This window comes from Amblyomma mixtum, chromosome 1, assembly GCF_055824585.1.
Source record: "Amblyomma mixtum isolate Tamu chromosome 1, ASM5582458v1, whole genome shotgun sequence".
Lineage (NCBI taxonomy): Eukaryota > Metazoa > Arthropoda > Arachnida > Ixodida > Ixodidae > Amblyomma > Amblyomma mixtum.
The window spans coordinates 43,293,205-43,312,064 of record NC_143012.1 but is presented as its reverse complement, the minus strand read 5'-3'; the positions used below and the strand labels follow the sequence as shown (position 1 = coordinate 43,312,064).

Below are 18,860 nucleotides of genomic sequence, written 5' to 3'. Positions count from 1 at the left end.
CGGAGTGTAATCGTAAATCCACTTGTCGCGTCAATGTCGGGCCCTGGAGACGATTGCGCGGGTGTTGTTCAAGGCATGCTGCCTTGATTGCTCGCTCACTCTCTTGATCGTTCGCTCACTCACCGACTTATTCTCTCACTGACGCGTTCTCTCACGGACTCACTCCCTCATATTCAGGGGCTACTTACCTCAGAGGGAGAAACAGTCCAGAGCAGGAAGGTTCTTAAAACTTTATCTCTAACTCCAGAAGTGGTCACATTCATATGAAAAAGAAAAGCAAGGGAAACAAACGCAGGTGTATGTATACAATATATGCATACACAACGCTCCTTCTGTGCTACGTACAGTCACTGGAATTCCTTTCTAGATTTGTCTTCGGAGGACAGGGAGAGAGAATATAGGTCTAACGTGAATTGCGACCCATGTCATCCTTGTTTATTAATCTGCATAGATTAGCAGCTTCGAGACTTGTTAAGGTTGAGTACACTTCGTCGTTGTGGGCCAGTCTTCAGTATAAGAATATCTGGCAGCGAGTATGAAGCGCCGACCATTACAGGACGTAGTGCTGACAGGACATAGGACAGGTCACTGACAGGACATAGTAGGAAACTAAAACAACAAAGGCGCTGATTCATTCATTCATTCATTCATTCATTCATTCATTCATTACTTCCCATTGTCACGGATGAAAGAAGACGAGGTAAAAGCTGCATGCAAGCAGCTTGACAGTGACGCTCACGACTCAACAGTGCGGGAAGTGAACCCTTATATTTCGAATCAGATCACGCGATGGCGACCATCAGCCTCTTTCATCCACGTGGTGATGTATTTCTTCTCCAGAGCCCTCGCATCGACGACGGACTGCGGGTCGGCTGGATTCGAGGAACGCAGATCTAGATGGTGGGCGGCTCCTTCCATGAATATTGCAATCAAACTGTCCGAGATGCTTTCTAGAACGCCTCCTGACGACCACGGGTCCAGGTCTCCGTTACTGCGTATCGCAAAATTGCAATGAGATAAGGATTTCCCTGTATCGGCATCTTGCATATTTTGTTCATTCTTATTGTTAATAGGGGTACAAGGAGTAGTAATTCTAGCGGTGGAAGCAGCAAGTACTCCTACTACTACTAGGTTTGGTACTAGTAGTTTTGCTACTCCTAGTACCGCTACTAGCTTTTTACCTCCTCCAACGACGCTTTTGTCCATTATTTATGAAGGTATTTTTCTTCAGGTACTAATAATTGTAAACCCACTCCTATATTGCCCTAACGGTTGATGCAGGTTACTACTAAACAAATGAATGGGCGATGAGAAGGTGTGACGGTAGTAAAAGTAGCGGCATTAGTAATATTAGAAGTAATATTAATAGTACCAGGTACTCTTGTAACAGAACAATCAGCGATGTCACCACTCCAAGATTACGTGATCAGCTCTCGAATACTGAGAATGGAGCCCTACCCTCGCCGGCTGAAAACCGAAACTGTGATCACACGAGCGGATTGAAAAGGCAGTTTCGTGCCACTCAGTGAAAGCTACAACACTAAGCCAGAGCGGTGGTCGGGTGCGACACGAAAGTAACTAATTATGTATACCCTGGGAAAAACCTCACTTCGTACATAGCAGCTCGATCTCATGACGCATAGCCCGGTGACTAAAACTTCTTAACACACATCAAGCCTTGCGACTGAAGCAGCGCGAAACTGAAAATTGATTATCAGATCTCCATGCCTCTTGTCGCATACCCTCCTCATATCGTACCTGTCCTACAACAGTGGACACGGAAACAACAAACTATACCCAATGAAAGAGCATATTGTGACGATGTTGCCTAAACTAAACGATGTGATACAAAGTACTGGTACTGCAGTTAGTCATAAAGTTTATGTTAATTATGTATGTGCTCCTTAAAATCAGAGACTACACACTATCAGGCATAACAAATGACATTTCGGGGCAGGCTTACAGTCAAGTGAGGGATTGCCAGTTAGTGCTGATTAAGTGAGTGGTTACTGAGATCTTGAGTGATGTCCTGTCAGTCAAGTTTGATTTCAACATTTCCGCGTTGGTCAAATGTTCAGGGGAATGCCGCAAGGTGGAGTTCATTTGTGATGAGGGAGTAATTGTTCACTGGCACCTACCCAAGCGCAGCCATCAGCTACAAAGGAAGACCATGCAGCTGTCTCAAGAACTTAGCAGTTAAAGAAAAATTCGTCCTGGTCCGGGGTTCGAATCCGGAACCACCCCTCCACCGGAGTAGTCACTCTACCAACTGAGCTAACCGGGATGGCAAGTTCACAATAGGGCGGCCAACACTGTTCCCACTTCGAGTTATTGATCAATTCGCTCTCGCCCTACCATAAGCTTGCCGTCCCGGTTAGCTCAGTTGGTAGAGCGACTGATGCAGTGAAGCGGTGGTCCCGGGTTCGAACCCCGGGCCAGGACGAATCTTTCTTTAACTACAAAGTTCCTGAGAAAGCTCTGTAGCTTTCCTTTGTAGCCGTGTGCCTGCGCTTGGGTGGATGCCAATGAGTAATTACTCTCTTATCATTTCCACCAAATTTGAAACGAATGAATGAAGCACATTTTTCACCAAGTTACGCCATCTAGCGTAACGTGAAGCATTTGGCATACAAGGCAAAGTTTCGTTGCCCAAAGGCAACAAAACGCACCTGAATATGATGTTTGACGATGCCGATATGTTCCTGCCGCCAAATATGAGCACTGCCTTGTTGACGTCGGGTGTGACGTGATAATTTTTCTCGCACTTTTCGCGGACTTTCTTCAAGTCCCAGTCGTTCTTGTAGAACATGTCGTTCACGCCATCACTGCACATCGGCATCACCATCTCATTGCAGGACTGAAAGAAAAAAGAAAACCATGAAAACTTTGTTACTTTTGTTGTATTTAAAAGAGCGCGAAAAATTACGTCATAGGCATATTCCTATTGCTCTGGTTCGCTTTTCTTCTCTTTGTTTTTCTTTAGACGTATTGAACAGTGTCAGACATGGGGTACAGAAACGAATCGAACTTGCTGTGGGCCCTCGCAGTAAAAAGTGTTGAGTATTTATCTCTGATTCCAATAAGTATTCTGTTCGAGAATTAGTACGAACCCCTTTAAACATTATGTCCACGCACCGGATAACGTAGTGATTACATAATGATGCACTACCACACTTGGTATTGCGCTGTAGCCTATTAAGTGAATTATCAACATGGCGTCTATTCCTGCACAAGACAATGTCGTCGTGCATTATCATTAATTCACCCCGCAGCGGTGGCTCAGTGGTTACGGCGTCGGCTCCTGACCCGAAAGACGCGGGTTCGATCCCGGCCGCGGCGGCTGAATCTCGATGAAGGCGAAATTCTAGAGACCCGCGTGCTGTGCGATGTCAGTGCACGTTAAAGAACCCCAGGTGGTCAAAATTTCCGGAGCCCTTCAGTACGGCGTCCCTCATAGCCTGAGTTGCTTCGAGACGTTAAAGCCCAATAAACCAATAAACCAATTATCATTAATTCATCTGCAAGCCTTTGTAACCTCAGTTTTCATATAGTTCTCGGTGCAAAGTGCAGTGCAGGTCATATACTTGTGCAGTCGAAACAGCGTGCACAAGTTTCCGCTTCGCAACTTTTCTACATTTTGTGAAGTTAGTTTATATTACGCACGCTTAAAAAGCTCACACACTTCAGAAATAGTCAATTACTTCCCTGTAACATCTTCTGTACAGGAAGCCTTTATTATCATGTAAGTTCTTGAATATAAGATTGGGGTGCAACGCCCTAAACGAAGAAAATATCTCACCTGATAGTCCCAGCCAGCCGCATCCAACGTACCCGAACCTATGGAGAGGTCGTTGCATTTCGTCTGACCCGTGTAGTTTTGAAAGACGCTGAATGCCTGGTAAATGCCCTCTAGCAATTCGTCGCTGCTTTCGAAAGTCCTGTTCAAAAATTTGCAGGCTTCCTGGGGTTATGAAAAGAAAAAGAGAGAAGGTTATTATAACAGTCAAAACTCGTTAAAACGAAGTGGTTTGGCACGCAATAATGAATTTAACAACGAAATATCCATTCCTCTTGGTTGCTCCCATAGAAGACCATGTATTTGATATCTCGTTTTTACGAAGTGACATTTTCCTCCAAAGGGCTATAACAAATGCCAGATGAACCCCACTAACCTTTTCGCGTTGAGTGTATTAATTTGTAACGGTGTTTAATTCGCACTTCCAAATCCATTCGACGCCAAAAATCGATATTACCTCAAAACAGGTCGATGGCATACTAACCATCTGCTACGTTGTTCTCTGTCTACAATGTGACAGGAATCCGGTTGGCATGCGAAAGGCATGGCAAAGGGCTACAAGCAATGGCTGCAACAAATAAATCGCGGATTCTTTTCGTCTTCGTTATAACGAAGTTTAACTGTATAAGCAGCATTGAAACACATCTGCTCGTTTTATTAGTTTGAGAATTTCATTTCAAATAATTCATTTGACCATCATATATATTTCGTTTTCCTGCGTGATCTGAGATGCTTTTAAAGATGGGCATAGGCTTAACATGTAATGCGATGAACTAACAAATAACAGGTTGTCTGCTAGAGTCGGTACTAAGGTAGGAAAAAGGAGGTACAACGCGCTACTGTCACGGAGGGCCTAGAGTAAGGAAATTCAGCTGATGATGCGTTCATACGATAGCTAGTGTGCAATATGTAGTACTAAAATGTATTTCCTTATCTTTTCGCAGGACTGCTTAGCTGGCTAAGCCATAATTTATCAGGCCCTGCTGATATTTCATCCTTTAAGTAAGACTCCTATGTTTGACTCTGCGTTTGCTACGAAATTGTCATTTGATTTCTTTTTACTTTTATTTTTGGTATTCGATTTCTGACTGCTTTTGCTTCTCATGTATGACTCTTTTTTTGCTACGATTGTTTGACACTTTTGCTAACAGATGGCCACCTCTAATTTCTTTAATCAGAATCTGTTAGCGTGCTCATGTGGTGTCCCTTTCTTGTTAGTGTCCTTGCTGCGCCAGCGTTCATTTCATCATGCACCAGCTCGCCCCTTAGGCCGTTATTCTGAAGACGCCTTCACTTTTCTTGTATCTGTCTGACTGTCGCACTTAAGCTACAGGCTTTTGAATTTTCTTGTGCTGCCCTCTGTGGTGCGTTCCGAGAAACATTCCTGCAGGGTAACCAACCGAGCCCCTCAGGCGTTTTCAAGACTCACCCTGACCGGGTGACCAGGAACGGGGTTCAGAAAGGTGTTCGGGTACGGGTAGTTGACCATGGCGAGGTTCGTGTACTGATCGGTGAGCCAGTCGCGCAGGTCCGTATAGTTCTTCGGCGTGTAGTTTCCGCAAATGTGGAAGCGTTGGGCGATGTCTGCGGCACCCTCCACTGTTTGAAGCAGAAAGGAAATAGCCGGAAACGTAAAACGAAAACCAATCCTAGAATGTAAGTGAAGGGAGGAATTTGTGTTTAGGTACACTATGCAAAGGCTGCAATACATCCTGCTACGGATTGACCAGAGTGGCGATCTAGATACAACTTAAAAACGCAGCGGCTTTTGCACGTCAGAGTACCCACTTCCAGCCAATGGCGTCGGCCGATTTTATTTTTATTATTTTATTTATTGTACACCTCAAATGCCCCTGAATAGGGGTATTACATGAGGGGAAACAGTACAAAAAAAATGAATCTGAAATGAATGACATGGGGTTTAAAACAGAACATTTTCAATTGCTTGTTTAAAATGGACGGGGCTGGTGTGGAGTGCGGCATCGGCAGGCAGGCCATTCCAGTCTACTGCAGTCTGGGAAAAGAAGGAATGAAGGTGCGCAGTGGTGCGTGCGCGGGGGGGGATAAACGGCTTTGCTGTGACTGGTGCGAGGAGACACGTGATGAGGTGGTTTTAGATCTGCAAGGGATGAATGATAAAACTTGTGGAAAAGGATTAGTCGGCAGATTTTGCGTCGCAGCTCGAGGTCAGGCAGGTTAGCTCTTGATTTCATGGCAGTCACACTAGAATGATAAGAGTAGTCTGAATGGATGAATCTAGCAGCACGGTTTTGCACTGATTCAAGTGCTTTAGTTAGATAAGAAATGTGAGGGTCCCAAACTGCGCATGCATATTCCAGCTTGGGACGAACCAACGTTATGTAGGCGAGAGTTTTAATAGACGAAGAAGCTACTGACAAATTACGTCGTAAGTAAGACAGGACACGATTAGCTTCATTAGTAATGGCAGTGATATGGATGGACCAAGAAAGATCATGCGATATGTTAATTCCCAGGTACTTACATGTTGATGTCGGAGAAATAACGGAACCGCAAAGTACGTAGCAAGGAGTTGGGTAAGTGCGTCGCCGATGAAAAGAAATTAACGAAGTTTTTTTCACATTCAAGGACATTAACCATGTTTTGCACCAAGTTTCTATGTGTGAAAGGTCAGTTTGGAGGGCATGAGCATCGGCTTGATGGTTAATAGGACGGTAAATAATGCAATCGTCGGCAAATAGGCGAATGGAAGATGAGATGTTTGAAGCAATGTCATTTATATATATTAGAAAGAGTAGAGGACCAAGGACAGTACCCTGAGGCACACCTGAAAGTACGGGAGACCTGGAAGAGGCGGTATTGTTAGCATACACAAACTGCTGGCGGTTAGTTAAGAAATCACATATCCATTCATATATGCGCATATCAAGGTTAAGACACGAAAGTTTTAAAAATAGCCGTTTGTGAGGAACCTTGTCAAAAGCCTTTTCAAAGTCTAAAAATATGGCATCAACGGGAATGTTATTATCGAGGCTAGAACTAAGATCATCAATGAATAATGCTAGCTGAGTGTCACAAGAGCGACCCTTACGAAACCCATGTTGGTTGGGATGAAAGAAATTATTAGATAATAAAAAGTTTACGACATGCGAGTGAATTACATGTTCCATTAGTTTAGAACAAACGCAAGTGAGAGATATAGGACGATAATTACTGGGTGACTGTGAAGGGCCTTTTTTCGGGACTGGAATGACCTTGCCTACCTTCCAATCCTGTGGAACAGTGCTTGAAGAAAGGGACTGTTGAAAGATATGAGCTAGAATGATACTTGAGATGTGCTTGGTATTAACTAATATTTTGGCATTAATTCCATCCACACCAGCAGAAGAAGTAAGTTTGAGTGATTCAATTAGTTTCAGGATTCCGCGAGGTTCAAATATTAAGTCAGGCATTAAAGGGTGATCAAAACACGGAAAAATTGGTAAGGTGGTATCGGGTTCACGCGTAAATACAGAGCAGAATGTTGAATTCAAAACTCGGGCAGCGTCCTGGTCTGGTACAGTGGTTCCATCATGGTCGAGCAGAAACAAGGGCTTGGAATAAGTGGGGTTAATAAGTTTCCAGAATTTTTTTGGGTTATTACGTAGCATTGAAGGCAGGGTAGTTGAATAAAAAGATCGTTTTCTTTCTTTTGCCAAGGAATCAAATGTTTTTTCGGCATCGTAATACTTGTTCCAAGCTCCTGTATTACAAGACCCTTTCGCAAGGCGGAATAATCGTTTTTTCCTCTTATACAGACGGCTCAGAGTATTATCAAACCATGGGGATTGTGTTTTCTCGGCTATTGTGACAGTAGGTACATGCGCATGGATAAGAGCTTGCATTTTGTTTTTAAAGAGTTTCCAGTTGGTGTCAACAGAGCGCTGGTGGAAGTCGATTAGGAACCAGTTACAAAACTCACAGAGTGCTTCAATAATTTTTCCATAATCGGCTTTATCGTACAAGGTAATTTTCTTCTTAATTTTAGCGGAATGTGGAATGTGGCATTCATAAGTTGCATGAATCGTTACATGGTCGCTTCAGGACCCTTCAGGACCCTTCTAGCGTAACAATGCAGGGAGCGGAGTCACAACGGAGAGAGGGGTCTATCACCGACCATACAGGGAAGGAAGGGATTACCCCCTTTCATTAGTGACTGCGACATTGCAACTAGCGTGGAAAGCACAAGGACAGCGACAAAAGGAACCGACCGGACAGCACGCTAGCGAATTCACACCAACTAGCCCAACTGTCTTCCATGATCATACCCCCTTTCATCTACCACTCCCTGCATTGTCACTCTAGCATATTCAATAGAATCGGCCGACGCCATTGGCTGGAAGGGGGTACTTTGACGGAAAAAAAAAACCACTGTGTTCTTAAGTTGTATCCGACTATAGTCAAGTCAAATTTATTTTCTCTCCGAGATGAAGAAATGGGGCGACGGAAAAAAAGCGGCGCATGCGCAGCTTGACGAAGCTCGGGCACCTTGAATACAATTGAAAGAAAACACTCAATGCGGCAACAAGTATTGTGCAGGATATGTACACCCTCCCACTTTTTTAACCTGAACGCGCGAGCGTCGACTGTCTGGCGCTGCGGCGCCGGAAGAAGAAGGAGAGGAGAAAGCGAGCGAGGGCATTATTATTTGTTTTTAGTTTTGTTGACTTTTTTCATTATTTTTTTTCATCCTCTCCGTGCCCTTCTTGTGGTTGACTCCCCCGGTGTTCCTCTCCCGTGTGCTTTCCTTTTGCCTTTACTACGTACAGGAGAATACCAACCTTTTCCGCCCGATTCTTGGCCGATCCCCCAGAGTGGGTATGTGCCATTCTGTCGTAGGCTACAACAACAACAACAACAACGGCACTCCCACAATTCATGCTGCTGGACTAAGGGTCGTCTGCTAGGCTATTCTGATTAGTGTGACGCAGCCCCTTCCCATCATCGGCTGTTAAGCATCGGCGCCCCAAGAAGCTGAGAGCAATTGTTTTTAACCGCTGCCTATAGCGTGGGTGATTCTGAAAAGAGCATACGTTTGTGGACAGCCTAGCATGCCCAAGAAACCAGTTGCAATCGTTACATACAAAAAACAGACTGAAGGGGATCCTCGCTAGAGCCGCGTTAATTTCGCTAAAGCAAACGCTCTCGAGGCGCTACCGGTAAATGCAGCCAGGGCCTGGAGTCATGCTTGGAACGCTACGCGTTTCCACCAGCCCGGAGCCACAAACACACAGCAGATAGAACACGAAACAAAATGGCAGAACTCTGCCACAAAATTTGCTTCGCAGGGGTTGCTCCGCACGCAGCAGAACAGCCAAGCAGACGACGCTATCTACGGCGGCATGATCAGCGCGCATGCTCGTTCCCTCTCCCGATTTCCGCCATGCTTCGCCTCGGCACCGCTACACGGGACAGTCGACGCTCGTGCGTTCAGGTTAAAAAAGTGGGAGGGTGTATATATCGATGGCAATGTCGGGTTTTATACATAACATGCAAAAAGTAAGCGTCTAACAAAATACACTGCACGCCATACAGCTATACACGGCGTAGTCACTACAATATGTAAGCAAGAAATCACAATAGCTGTACAATATAATGAAAAAAGAAAGGGATATGAATCAGACATTTGGGCATAGCGCAGCGAAAGATAAGATAGTGGCAATGCATAGGGCCCGCACATAGTAGGTACAGGGTTCTAATCCCCCCCCCCCTCCCCCCAGAAAACCCACCGGCCCGGAAGAGGATAGAAGGGCCTCTTTCCTGTCGTGAGGAACGTAGTGGACAAGGAGGATTCTGCATGCTACTTTGGCCATCGTTGGCCATGTGTCCAAGCATCGAAGCAGCTTGGGTCATTACCTTGTTGCCTTGCGAACAAGCCCAGAATTTTCGTTTGCCACCCTAATTTTTTTCTGTTGGCTAAGAAAGAAAGTTGCCCTGTCGTGCATCGCAATCTGTTTCCAAATAATAAGATACTAAACACCAGGCTCGAAATAATCTGAGGAGCAACACGGTAGGACGATTGCTGAACTTCACCTGTAGAAGACCGGTTCTCGATAACGTCCCAGGAACTTCTGATAGCCTCAGCGCAGAGCTCCGAGTCCTTCCTGAACGCCCTGGTGACGACGGCGTTCAGGGCGCCGCAGGGTGTGATGCCTTGGAACTGAAGAATCGGGGCGCTGGCCGCCAGGGCCCTGCGGACGAAGATGTTAGAATGCTCCAAGGTCGACGGTGCAGCTATTAGTTACTTCTCCTGTGTTTTAGCTTCTTCCGGTTAACGAATAAGAAAACAGAGAGAGAGAGGCATGGCGCAGTATTGTAGAATTAGTGCCTTCTATGTTCATTGTACAAGGGAAAAGGCCACATTTCTCATGGTGTTATTTACACGTAAAAGGACCTGCACGTAAAAAATGACGTCAGCAAGCTGCAGTGTTGCGTAGTAGCAGTCATGGTAGTACTTTTTAGAATCGCGTTATGTCAGCACACGTTACACGCCCTGATATGCACCATATATTTTAATGGCTGGCTAACAACAACCGTGTCAAAGTGGCTGCCACTACTGTCAGCGACAATGTGCAGAGGGCGCCAGAGGACGCGGCCACAGCTGTCACCCAGGAGCATTTGGGGAGACACCTCGCGGAGAGCACGGCGGGATAGACTGCTCAGGCAGGTTCTCAGGCAGGAAATGTTCTGATGCATGAAATGACACAGCATGGAAAAGATGTAGGACGCAGTACACCCCCTGGCGTTTCGCGCGTCGGTCTTCGGCTTAGGCACTGTGCGTTCCCTAAGACATTTTTGGAGTCGCTGACTTTCGGGTGTTCCTCGAAAGGTGTTCCTGGTGACACCGGAGTGTCACCAGACGTGCAGTGATGCACGTTTGTTTTCAAGGCCTTAAGCTGCCAGCACTCGGTGTTCGCATTAAGGAGAAGGTTCTGGAACGTCAGCACTCACGCGACGGTCACGTGTGGGTACTTCATTCGGAACCAGGCAGCCAGCATGCCGCCGTAGGAGCCCCCGAAAGAAACCACCTGGCTGTTTCCAGCGCCCGGCAATGTGTCCTTGATGTACTGGAGCAGATCCGCGTAGTCGGCCAGCGTCTGCTCCACTGTCAGGTAGCCTAAGTGGTTGGGACTCTACGAAAAGAGGCGCAGTACACGTGAGGCGAAAGTTATGATAGCAGTAGTCCTATTTATCAGCTAGACGACTACTGACGGATTGATCGAGTTGATCGACCGATCGACTGACCGACGAATTGATCAGTCGACTGATTGACGGATTGATTCACTGATTGACAGTAGTTCTCTTTATTAGCTAGAAGACTACTGACCAATTGATCGGGTCAGTTGACTGATTGATTTAAAGTAGTTCTCTTTATTAGCTTGAAGACCACTAACCAATTGATAGGGTCACTTGATTGATTGATTGATTGATTGATTGATTGATTGATTGATTGATTGATTGATTGATTGATTGATTGATTGATTGATTGATTGATTGATTGATTGATTGATTGATTGATTGATTGATTGATTGATTGATTGATTGATTGATTGATTGATTGATTGATTGATTGATTGATTTTTAACATGCACCGAAGCCTCGGTGCACTGGCGTGCATGATTCCATTCTCTCAACAGTACAGTCCCACAGATTACCGACTGAACAGCGCTACCAAGCAGTAAATACAGGAAGTTTTATTAGAACGAAGAAGAGCACAATTAAAAGCGCTAACTCCAATCGGTTCTGTAGCGCAGTAAATAGCGCTGCCTTTTTGAACGCGTTAGAGAGCAGTTCAAATTAATTGGTTCGAAAAAAAATGTTTCTAGTCGATTTTACACCAGGAATTAAGCACTGTGAAATCACTTGCTTTATTCCCTAGTTGTGTTTTACCTTTAAAGTTGCATTCTGAGTTGTTTTTGAGCCAAAATTTGCGTTTAAAGCGCTGTAAGACGAGCCTAGAGGCGAAAAGGGTAGCTAGGGTGCAGTATACCTGTGTATTGCCACCATGTTTTTGCGATTCGCCTCCATCAAAATGTCGCCGCTAAGTGGCAACTGTTAGAGTAGGCTGATATACAGTACGTCCATATACATGTGTACGAAGCATACGCGACTGTTGGGTGCGTTCTGTCTGCCACCGTGAGTCACGTAACCCCTGCTAAGATCAACGCTCGAATCATTAAGCAAGATAATTACTAACGGCAGTCTTCATATGTGAGGCGTGTAAGAAGCTTTTGTAGTCAGATAGCACGCAGACGCTCATAACACTCTGAGAAAATATCATGAGGAACGAAGCAAACAAGGAAGGGGAATGAGGGGCTCGTTGTAAATATGCTTAATTGCTTAGCGAGGGCCTCGATTCTGGCAGCCTTGACGCCATAGGAAGCATAAGAGGGTTCTCACACAGCTTCCACCCTCTCCATTCGATGACGTTCTACGTCACACCTGCGGTAACTCAGGACGTGCTACGTCCGCCTCTTATGAACGTGGGTGGCGCTGATGAACACTCTCAAGGATAGGTTACTTGTAAACATAAATACCCCCGAAAGCAGAAGGTTTGACAGCCGTCGCCGTAGCTCAGAGGTAGAGCACCGGACGCGTAATTCGGAGGTCGTGGGTTCGGATCGCACCGGCGGCATGTGGTTGTTTTTTCTTCTGCTTTTCTAATCAATTAGCTTTAAGTGATGACATATTCAGTAATATTCTAAATTGATCAACACCACAAAATAAATAAATTAATTTTAAAAAAAATCCCCTGTGCCCCTTGGTTTCTGTGGCTGTTGGCTTCTGTCACATGAGGAACGAAGGTAAAATTAAGATGCATATGCTTTTTTTTTTACCACAAGTAAGCAGTCTTTCGAAGGAAGCCTATCCTACTCAGAACACGCGTGGAGTTGAGATAAAAATTAAGAAATATTCCGTACCTCGAAGGAGCGGTCCCCGTAGGGCATCGACTTGCCGTAGTACCGGTGCTCGGCGAAAATCAGCAGTGCTCTGAATTCGGGTGCCCAATCCCACATCAGCCCCTGGAAGGGATAGAACGATGAAGACGCGATTCAGAATTAATCAGTAGTGTTCGGCACACGCATTTGAGGCCTACATACATCGCAGATAGAGAAACTAGTTAATGTGGCAGGCCGAGGTGGCCGAAGGCTGATATAGCGACTGTTAGCAGGACAAACTGACGTCGAACCGAATGAAGATAATACCACTGGTATAGTCGGGTACAACTCAAGACCGTAGCGGCATACTCCCTTCAAACGAAGCACTCCAGCCAATGGCGTCGACAGATGTTCGTGACGCCGTTGTTAATCCGATTAAGCCATGGTTATTCCCCGTTCGCCTGCGAACGGGGAATAACCATGGCTTAACACAAATAACACAAATGAAAAGGGCACACATTTACAGCAGTACGCACTCAGAAGAGTTCGAATGTTGAAGTTAAATGCATTTCTGCATTAACAGTAGCGAAAAAAAAATTAATTATGGTCTCTTCTAATGTCTGCGTATAAGGAAACGTCCCGTTCCCTGGTAGCTTAAAGCGTAAAGCAAAGCCCACGCAGTGGACCGAGGAATGCTGTGCAGGGTCTTACGGTGTTGTTAGCGAACGTCGTGATGCTGCCCTCGTTTCCCGTGTAGAAGAATATAGGGCCACCCTGGTGGTCCCAGTACTGGTCCGCAAAGAGGTAGCGCATCTTGAACGTGTCATTGTTCGCGTAGCCGAAGTGGTCCACCTGGAAATTCGCGCAAGAGTCACAGTCACTCCGGATGCAGTGCAAAGAGCAGGTATGATCAACTTGATGTAGAAGGGTTTAAGCGCAAACAAAGACACGGACAAGAGAGAGACGAAACACACTTGTGTGTGTGTTTCGTCTCTCTTGTCCGTGTCTTTGTTTGCGCTATATACCCTTTTACATAAAGATGAACTACCAACTCGCCCAACAGGAAGTTTTAATGAGGTATGATCAAGCAATCGAATTCATTTCGAAGAAACCGGTTTGCAACTCTGTCATTACGCTGACTAAAATAACAATTCGCACAATTTTCACCATGGCCCGAGTCGAAAAGATCAAAGTGATAGCTCTCCAGTTCCCGATCACTAATCGATTGAGTCATCGATCGGCAGTCGGTAACCGCAAAAAGATGTGCTGCTGAATAGACACCGCTTTGGCTTTTTGTAAGTTGACATATTCGCCTCTTGCTGCTGACGCGAGCATGCTGCCGCTGCCTTTGCTGTTATATTTGTCTTATGGTTTGCTGTCGCTGCATTTCAGAGGCGCGGATTTTCGCGATGATGTAGGCAGAAAATGTCCGCTTCGCAAGCAATGCTGAGTTTGCCTTAAGAAAAATAGTGCTTATGTGCAGGAAGTGTAGGTGTACGTGCCGCTTTGGAACGTGCGTTGTAAGTGCAAACCTGAGTACCTAAAGCAGAATACGGCATGTCATGTGTGCAAATCACGAAAAGGTGAAACAGGTAGTCGAAGAGACAAAGCATATTCAGTTTTACTGTAAAATTGGGTGCGTCAAAGCCACTAAAGGAGATAGTGCAGAACATTGCTAAGCCAGTATAATTTATGTAGGATAAGTATGGCTAGGTCCTACGACGCATGAAGGCACAAGAAATTTTCACTAAACACATGAGAGAAAGGCTGGAAGCACAGACCAAACCAAGAAAGTACATTAATCAGGGCCTAGCTTTACTGACCTCGAATCTGTGAGCCAGCGGATCAAGCTGAAATTCTGCAGACTTAAAGGACAACTGCACTACTTTTTGAGAATTTCACGATATTTAAGGATTCAAATCTTTATAGGCTGTAGGTAAAGCATGCCAAGTGTTTTTGCACTACCATTTACAGTAATCACGGAATCGACGACTTAATTTTCCGCTTCTCCACAAAACACCACAGGAGGGCGGGGAAGTTCAGTGTGACGTCACAGATGGTATGATTTCAAATTACCACCGCCGTCAGCCGCACCTTGTCGTGCCTCGTTTGATGATGCCAAGCAACGCCGGGCTTTGCCTTCGCTGGCGTTGGTTTCTTTCCTTCAAAGCAGGCGTTTATGCGTTGGAAATGTACCGACACCTTCGATGACGTCACCATGCGCCCCCCCCCCCCCCCCCACCCCTTTGGCGTTGTGCGCTGCGGAGAAGCTTGAAGGCCGTCGCAATTTTAATCGGCGATTAGGTCACCATTTCAAATGCTATGACAAAAAGGACTTCACATGCTTTACCTACAGGTTTCAAACATTCGACACTTTTAAGCTCCTCCATTTATAAAACGTATGAAGTTGCCCTTTAAGATTCGCAAAACGGCCGTTTTTTAATAAGACAGATTTAGGCTCCAGATTGATACTAGATACTCCACACAACATAACATGCATAGCATCTAGTGTCAAAGCATGAAAAAATGAAATCCTTAATTTGGAAAAGGAACCAACAGAAATATATGCGTTAGTTTTTTATTAAGGAAGCTGTCGACACAGCATAGTGTAGAGATGCATCAAAGGGTGCAAAATAGTTTCTTTCTCTTTGTTAAACACAAGTACAGATCACACTTCTTGCAGTGGGGAGGAGTCCTCGAACACCACCCGGCAAGTGTGCGCCTGTTTGATAAAGCACTGAGAATTTCATTTTTAGGGGTTCCCCGAACTAGCAAGACAGATTTATTTCCTAAACCCTCACAAACGCGTGGGCTCGGCTAGAACATGCACATTCTTGCCTTAGGATCCAAAATAACTGTTTTTCACCTACATATTTATGTAGGGTGAGCCATAAAGAGTTATGTTTAACATATGTAAATAATAAAACTGCGAGTGTGACAGTGAATAACTTTGTCATAGCTGTTTCCCATCACCCTCCGGAACCTTTTGTGTTTCATTTTTTTTTAAGCTTTTAAAGAAGCTAGTCACATTTATAAACGGAAACAAATACTTCGCGACTATTGGTGGGGACTTGAGTATACGCGTTTTGTTTGATCTGTAGGTTTTTAGTTTATATAATTTGTAATATATGTGTTTCTTTTGTTGATGCTCTTACAAGTGTTGAGAGTGATGTATAGCCTTCTTTATACTAACTAACTGTCTTTATTTTGGTATATTGTTGGCGGCATGTTTGTATACTTTTTTTCTATTGGACCCGTTACTAGCCGTTGGCTATGGGTCCGGGCAGTGTTTGCGTACATTTGTAATGCAACAAATACCAATAAATAAATGAAATGAAAAATGAAATGAAAAAAAAATGAAAAGTGAATTCGAAATCAAGCTTTTGCGTCACAGTTACGCAAATCTTTGCTCTTCTGTGCGGATCAAGCTTAATTTCCGTGGAAACTGCGCCGCCAGGTCTCCTTGCATCAAGTTTCGACCAGTGTTTTATCAATTATTACTATTTTGATGTTGTGTTTGCTAACGAGCCCATAGCTACACGGTGAAGCATGGAAACAAATACAGCTAAACATTTCCTTCTAGTACGTTACTTCTAACTAGTCGTATCAAGTCATTTCACACGCTGCGCTTAATGTTTTCTGCTTAGAAATCATTAAGCTGTTTTGAAGCAGTGTCCCTAGAAATCTTCATGCAACGTCGCTTACGAGGCTTTTTTATTTTTGTTTCGTTCGTTTTGTTTGCAAGAGCTTTTAAGTGGAAAAGAGACAGCGAATCTGTGCACACATTGGAGCTTTGTGCGCTCAAAGATACCTCATGGGAGAAAAAAAAATCTTATCACCCGCACAGCGCAGGATTCAGAAGAGTCTCCTCTCTTTCCGGAGCCGGCAGTAGTGGCTCGACTGCTTGGTTTTTTTTTTGTTTTGTTTTGTTTTCTCCTGCAGCCCCTTTATCACGGTCTCTGCGTTTTGACACTTGTACGCAAACCTTTTAAGGGTTCACTCCATTGAAGAGTAAACATTCTCGCGTCCGGAACGCCAAGTCCACGGACATAACTGAAACTTCATATTCTATTCTATTCTATTCTATTGTACCTTATTCAAGGTTCTCGCTCGCCTATGTAGGCTGATCTTTCCTGCTATCCGTATATCGCTGAGAACAATGAGAAAGGACAGCTTGTGCGGCACTGCTCGTTGATTGTGAGCACGTGATTGCTTGAGCACGTGATCTTGAGGTCGATTTCAACACCCCAGTTGTCTCAGAAGCTCGTCGTCTAGCTTTGCTTAACGAGAGACTTAAAGCTTGCAAAGTCAAATGGCATACGCTGAAGACCAAGACGCTAATTAATTAATAAATAAATAAACCGTAAATTCGGCGCGCGTACGCTATAAGCACGGCTGGGAGATTAGGAGGAAATATCAATAGAAAAATCCTTTGAATAAAAGTCGCAGGGAGGAGCCAAAAGGTGTCACTGTAGCTATGGCACGCCCTGTATAAATGCTTGTCTAATTACACCTGTTGCACTGCAAGCAATATTTGTAGTTGTGCAATATGCATACGGAGGTGCGCTCATTTACACATGGATGATACATGAGCCCTACACACATGGTGTGTACGATACCTAGATTCACACACAGATGCATTCCACCTACGTTAGGAGGGTATCACATTACGTCCGGGAAACGACAGGTACCGTCTTTGTCAAAAGTAACCAGGCTGCATGGTTTGCTTCTAGCTCGTACAGTGGAGCCCTTACAGCTTCCCTGAAGCTGAAATGTTCGTTAAAGGTAAGGAGTGGGGGTCTTCTTACCTTCCAACACCTTTTGATCTTTAGGAAAGCCACAAGGGCTCCACTGTGCAAGCTTTAAGCAAACCACGCAGCCTGGTTACTTTTGACAAAGACGGTACGTGAACGAGAACAATTTAATAATCGTCGCTGAGCTATACTGGCCTTACACATGGCAACGTATTGCCAATATTAACAATATAGAGAGGAACTTGTACAGGTGCAAAGCAGGAGACTGCTGAGTTGTTCTCCAAACAGATTTTTATATGCTACAAGTGCGAAACACTAATTTTTTTTCTCAGCCCTCGAGTAGTTTTTACACATAAAACGCGAAGCACCCATCATATTGGGCTGAATGTAGCGCCTTTTTTTTTTTGTAAATCGTTGTTAAGGGGAGCCCCCGGTTGCATTGGCAGTCGAGCCGGGTGGCTTTTATTTTTTTATTCTACGGACTCTCCGAAAACATACTCAAGACGCTCCAATTGCCTCAGCCCCCTCTTATTCTTTAGAGCAGCCATTCATAGAACAAACCAGCGGTACAACCAGGCTCCGCTCACTTTCACTCACCGCATTCTGTTCACTATCAACATCACCTCGACCAGTAAACCTTAACCAATGCGTCCCGCAGCGGCAGGAACGCGATATCACTCCAGGCGTCATTGACGCTCCGGACAACACCGATACGAAACCTCCAAGCAGCGCCATCTCACCTTCGTCTCGAAGTAGCGGGTCTCGTATACATAGTCCGTCGACGCCGGTGCGGCACAGACAGTCGCCGCCGTCAGCAGGACTGCCCCCAACGATGCGAAGTGCATTTCTTGCGGCCCTGAAATCCCCGGGGCAGATCAGAAGCAGCACGCGTTTATAAAGCCAGCGGGAACCACCTCCGCCGACTCAGCTCGCCGACTCTAGCGACGCCACCGCCGCCCAGATCCCGCGAAGTGTACACGAACGTTGCCGTCGGTTTCAAACGGGCTCGAAGCGCGGCGAGAAAGTGCTGCACCACGTCATATCCGCCTTCGTACGTTTCGCGATTGCGAGGGAACGACAATGGCCACTCGACGACGCTGATATGAAGACCGCGTGCGCGAGGTTGATGGCTCCCGTTTCACGCAGCTATAGATTACAGGTCCTCCCTCCCTCTGTCGGGAGCGGTCGCTGGAACAAGACACTTCTTGTCGCCTTCGCTTGCCGCCGGGACTCCGAGTGTGGTCGAGCTCGCGGCGTTATTATATGCAGGAAGGCCAAATATGACGTCGAAGCTGTAGCTCTTGATAAAAGGTTTCAATGAACAATGGCTAGAGGGAGGTAAGATATCACCAGGTCGATATATTAATATCTGAGAGAAAGAGAGAGAGGGATTTTGCGCCACTTCCTTGCTTC

At 45.3% G+C, this 18,860-nt stretch overlaps 1 protein-coding gene across 1 annotated transcript; it reads right to left on the bottom strand.

The window, feature by feature from the left end:
• Positions 1-749: 749 nt before the first annotated feature.
• Positions 750-18,672, bottom strand: LOC149366162 (lysosomal Pro-X carboxypeptidase-like). Its single transcript, XM_089549205.1, has 9 exons — positions 18,188-18,672; positions 13,405-13,545; positions 12,736-12,837; positions 10,766-10,947; positions 9,848-10,005; positions 5,226-5,395; positions 3,800-3,961; positions 2,670-2,857; positions 750-991 (listed from the first exon to the last, which is right to left on the bottom strand). Exons 1-9 carry the CDS (start codon positions 18,290-18,292, stop codon positions 778-780), a joined length of 1,422 nt encoding a protein of 473 aa, XP_089405331.1. The 5' UTR covers positions 18,293-18,672; the 3' UTR covers positions 750-777.
• Between the last annotated feature and the right edge of the window lie 188 nt (positions 18,673-18,860).